The sequence below is a fragment of the Palaemon carinicauda genome, chromosome 6 (assembly GCF_036898095.1).
Source record: "Palaemon carinicauda isolate YSFRI2023 chromosome 6, ASM3689809v2, whole genome shotgun sequence".
Classification (NCBI taxonomy): Eukaryota; Metazoa; Arthropoda; class Malacostraca; order Decapoda; family Palaemonidae; genus Palaemon; species Palaemon carinicauda.
In genome coordinates, this window is record NC_090730.1 from 4,157,837 (window position 1) to 4,162,836 (window position 5,000).

General features: G+C 39.7%; 1 protein-coding gene across 4 annotated transcripts in view; it reads right to left on the minus strand.

Annotated features, from left to right (window-relative positions):
- LOC137642384 (collagen alpha-1(XVIII) chain-like) overlaps positions 1-5,000 on the minus strand; it is an 82,766-nt gene that overhangs the window by 75,210 nt on the left and 2,556 nt on the right. For all 4 annotated transcript variants that reach the window (XM_068374894.1, XM_068374895.1, XM_068374893.1 and 1 more), the window contains exon 2: positions 1,078-1,183. In XM_068374894.1, the coding sequence (XP_068230995.1) occupies positions 1,078-1,177 (100 nt within the window). In that variant the 5' untranslated portion in view covers positions 1,178-1,183. The remainder of the gene's footprint in view (positions 1-1,077; positions 1,184-5,000) is intronic.

The following is a 5,000-nucleotide window of genomic DNA, read 5'->3' on the forward strand; positions in this document are numbered from 1 at the left end:
CATTCTTAGGTCTGCAACCAACTCTCCCGATTCTTGAATCACTATTTTCGCCTCTCTCACACTCGCCATATTCTTCAACCCAGGATCCAGAGAAGAACTCTGGATCCTGCGTCAGCCTTTCAAATGACTCACTCTATCGACTCAAAACTACATCACTCTGCATCTCACACTTGCATGTTTTATTCTGCATTTATTTCATTAGATCCAGAGAAATTACGATATCTTCTTTCCCACCGCCATCCTTACATTAAGGGGTCGGTTGCCTGATGCACCCTCTCCACTGCCTTCTATCCAAGCTATCCTCTTCCACCAAACCTCTTCTCTCCATATCATCCCTCACCTTTTCTTCCTTTTTTTCCCACTGTTATCCCTACATTAAGGGGTCGGTTGCCTGAAGCGCCCCTCTCCACTGCCTTCTATCAAAGGCATCCTCTTCCACCAAACCTCTTCTCTCCATATCATCCTTCCCCTTATCTCGCTATCTAATACTCTGTCTCCCCCTTGATCTCCCCCTTTCAGGTTTCTCCTAAGTCCGCCTCCTCATTCGCTCCCCATCATTCATTTTTAGGGTTGTGGTGGCCGGTGTGGTAACGTCCCTGACTGGTAAACGCTAAACTGGAGTACGAGTCTCGCTCAAACTCGTTAGTTCCTTTGGTAACTGCAACCTTACCATCCTTGTGAGCTAAGGATGGGAGGTTTGGGGGAACCAATATGTCTATCTGTTGAGTCATCAGCAGCCATTGCCCGACCCTCCTTGATCCTATCTTGGGTGGAGAGGGGCTTGGGCACTGATCATTTTTGGTCAGTCTCTAGTGCATTGTCCCGCTCAATAGGGCAATGTCGCCGTCCCTTGCCTCTGTCATTCATGAACGGCCTTTAAACCTTGAAACACATGGCCACACCATCTCGTCCGTGACATTCTTATCATCTCAGTAATCTTTACTACGCCTGCCATAGAGAAATACCGGTCAGCATCTCATCTTTTAAAGTTAATAATGGAGGTTAATTTGATACTGAGACGGGACGAAGATTATGAAAAGTTTTTCTAATAGATGCAAAAAGTTCAAAGTGACTTACCAGGGGGCGGTGGGGGCATTGGTGGTGGTGGTTGCAGATCGAGGCCGTCATAACCGGACCCTTCGAAGGAAGGCAGCGAGATTTCCTCGTCGTCTTCCATGTCAGACTGCAAAAAAAGAAGAAGAGTGAACTTATTTTCAAATAAGATACAAACAGACAATTCAAATTTAATATTTTTTATATAAGAAATCCTCATTTATGGATATAATCTGTGATGTAACTGTTCCACCTTTAAGGTTTGAAATGACTGACACTGTTAGAAATTCTGTTCTACCTTTAAGGTTTGAAATGACTGACACTGTTTGATGTAACTGTTCTACCTGTAAGGTTTGAAATGACTGACACTGTTTGATGTAACTGTTCTACCTTTAAGGTTTGAAATGACTGACACTGTTAGAAATTCTATTTATTTTCTTAATATCTTCCGTGACTAAAATAATATAATCGTCTACTTGTTTAGTTTCTGTATTGTGAATTAACTCACGAGAAATTCTCATATCAATTAATTTCCTTATTGACATCTGAAAGAAATAAAATACGATTAAAAAATCATCTTCTGAGATACAATAATTTCTTTATTTTTCTATTTCTTTCATTTCCATGATAATGATTGCCATAAAATTCCATATACTGCTGAACATAATGTAGGTGTTTTAGTATAAGGCTGATATCCTAACCCCGAATTACAGCCCTTGCAAGTGAGGTCTAGAGTCTAGAAAAACCCTAATTTTTTCTGAAATACGCTTGAAAACGTGATGATTTGGCGCCAACTAGAGTAACGTTGAAAAGAATTCTCCAGATGACGTCACACTTCCCAGAATGCACCGCTTTTTTTGACGTCTCACTGCCCAGAATGCACCACTTTACCAATGACATCATACTTCCCAGAATGCACCGCTTTTTAAGACATTACATTTCCCAGAATGCACCTCTTTTTATGACATCACACTTTCCAGAATGCATCGCTTTCCAGATAACGTCACATTTCCCAGAATGCCCCGCTTTTTATGACGTCAAACTTCCCAGAATGCACCCCTTTTTATGACGCCACACTTTCCCAGAATGCACCCCTTTATCGATGACGTCATACTTCCCAGAATGCACCGCTTTTTATGACGTTAAATTTCCCAGGATGCACCTCTTTTTATGACATCACACTTCCCAGAATGCATCGCTTTCCAGATGACGTCACATTCCCAGAATGCACCACTTTTCTGATGACGTCATACTTCCCAGAATGCTCCGCTTTTTATGACGTCACAATTCCCAGAATGCACCGCTTTTTATGACGTTACATATCCCAGAATGCACCTCTTTTTATGACGTCTCACTTCCCAGAATGTACCGCTTTTTATGACGTCACTTCCCAGAATGCACCGCTTTTTATGACGTCACACTTCCCAGAATGCATCGCTTTCCAGATGACGTCACATTTTCCAGAATGCACCACTTTTCTGATGACATCACACTTCCCAGAATGCCCCACTTTTTATGACGTCACAATTCCCAGAATGCACTGCAACTAGTTTTACACGACTGTGCCAAATGAAAGTAAAGACAGGTGGAGCACTGCTGAATATATGAACTTTTTTAAGTTCTCGATATTTCTTTTTTGTTGCGCTTGGATATTAATTATTAAGTCAACTAAAGTCTTTTTACATTGATGATCAATAAATTATCTTGCAATCAATAGAGATATTTAGGCCAATGACAGTAACAGACTCTTGATTAATAAGCGTAATTATATTATTTAGTATTAACTATCTTACCTAGTCTTCCCTTAATTGAGCTTTAGTCATATACGTTGCTTCATCTTTCATACCAATATTCTAATCAAATCTATATTCATTGATTCTATATTAAAGACATTTCTCTAACTTTATCTTAACTTTCATTAACTTTCTATCTCTTACATCAGTCTCTCGCTTACTTGCCTCTATATTTCTCATTTGCTTTACCATCATCATCATCATCTCCTCCTACGGCTACTGACTTTGTACAAAGGCCCACGGTTAGATTTCGCCAGTCGTCTCTATCTTGAGCTTTTTATTCAATACTTCTCCATTCATCATCTCCTACTTCGCGCTTCACAGTCTTCAGCCATGTAGGCTTGGGTTTTCCAACACTTCATAGTGCCTTGTGGAGCCCAGCTGAACGTTTGGTGAACTAATCTCTCTTTATAACTCCTTATTTTACCTACCAATAGAGATGAGATACTACCGCTAGAGAGTTATGGGGTCTTTTGACTGGCCAGACAGTACTACATTGGAGCCTTCTCTCTGGTTACGGTTCATTTTCCCGTTGCCTACACACACTGAATAGTCTGGCCTATTCTTTACATATTCTCCTCTGTCTTCATACACCTGACAACACAGATTACCAAACAATTCTTCTTCACTCATGGGGTTACTGCGCTGTAATTGTTCAGTGTCCAATTTCCTCTTGGTAAGGGTAGAAGCGACTCTTTACCTACAATAAGCAGCTCTTCTAGAAGGACACTCCAAAACGAAACTATTGTTCTTTATTCTTGGGTAGTGCCATAGCCTTTGTACCATGGTCTTCCACTCTCTTGGGTTAGAACTCTCTTGCTTGAGGGTACACTCGAGCACACTATTCTATCTTATTTCTCTTCCTCTTGTTTTGTTAAAGGTTTTATAGTTTATGTAGGGATACTTATTTTAATGTTGTTATTCTTTTCTTGAAATATTTTAATTTCCTTTTTTCCTTTCCTCCCTGGGCTACTTTCCCTGTTGGACTCCTTGGGCTTACGCCATCCTGCTTTTCCAACTAGGGTTATAGCTTAGCAAGTAGTAATAATAATAATAATAATAATAATAATAATAATAATATTAATAATATACTTAAATCTCTACTTCCCTATCATCAACTCCAAATGTCTTATTTCCATCTATCTACCTTCTCTCTCCCTTTTCTTACAGTCACCTAACCCTCTTTATCCAATCTTATTTTCCCTTTATCTACGCATTTCTTTCCGATCTCTTATCACGAACTCATATCTATCCCCATCTCTTTATCAGCAAGGGCGATCCCTATCCTACAGCGAAAAAAAAAAAAAAAAAAAAAAAAAAAAAAAGTAATAAAAAAAAAAAAAAAAAAAAAAAAGTAATCTGAGGCCGATCCCTTAAGGCAGATGGGTTTGCCGTGTGAGTAATTACCTCATTGCTGTGAATTCGCACGTATGCCTTATTGGGGGAGGGGGAGGGGTGAATAACGACTACTGGGAGGGGGGGGGGGGAGATGCTAAACAAAGGTTCTGTAGGAGAAACTTTTAGGTGGAGCATTGAAGTTCTTCATTTGCATATTTTTCTGTTTGAGGATTCTTTTGCAAATTACGTGGATGGTGATTAATTGCACTGCAGGTTTTGGATATTGATGGATAGTACTTTTCCAAGATGGCTGAAGCGTTTTTCAAGATGGCCGACATGTTTTTCAAGATAATCAAAGTCCTTTTCAGAATGGCAAATTTCTTTTTCAAGATGGCCAATGACTTTTTCAAGATGGCATATGTTTTTTTTCCAAGATGACTGACGACTTTTTCAGGAGGGTTGACGACTTTTTCAAGATGGCCGATGTCTTTTTGAAGATGGCTGACATCTTTTTCAAGACGGCCAATGTCTTTTTGAAAATGTCTGACATCTTTTTCAAGATGGCCAATGTCTTTTAGAAGATGGCTGACATCTTTTTCAAGACGGCCGATATCTTTTTCAAGATGGCCATTGTCTTTTAGAAGATGGCTGACATCTTTTTCAAGATGGCCGGTATCTATTTCAAGATGACTGACAACTTTTTAAAGATGGCCAATGTCTTTTTCAAGATTACCGACATCTTCTTCACATTGACCAAAGTCTTTTTCAAGATGGCCGACGTCTTTTTCAAGTTGCCCAACGTCTCTTTCAAGATGG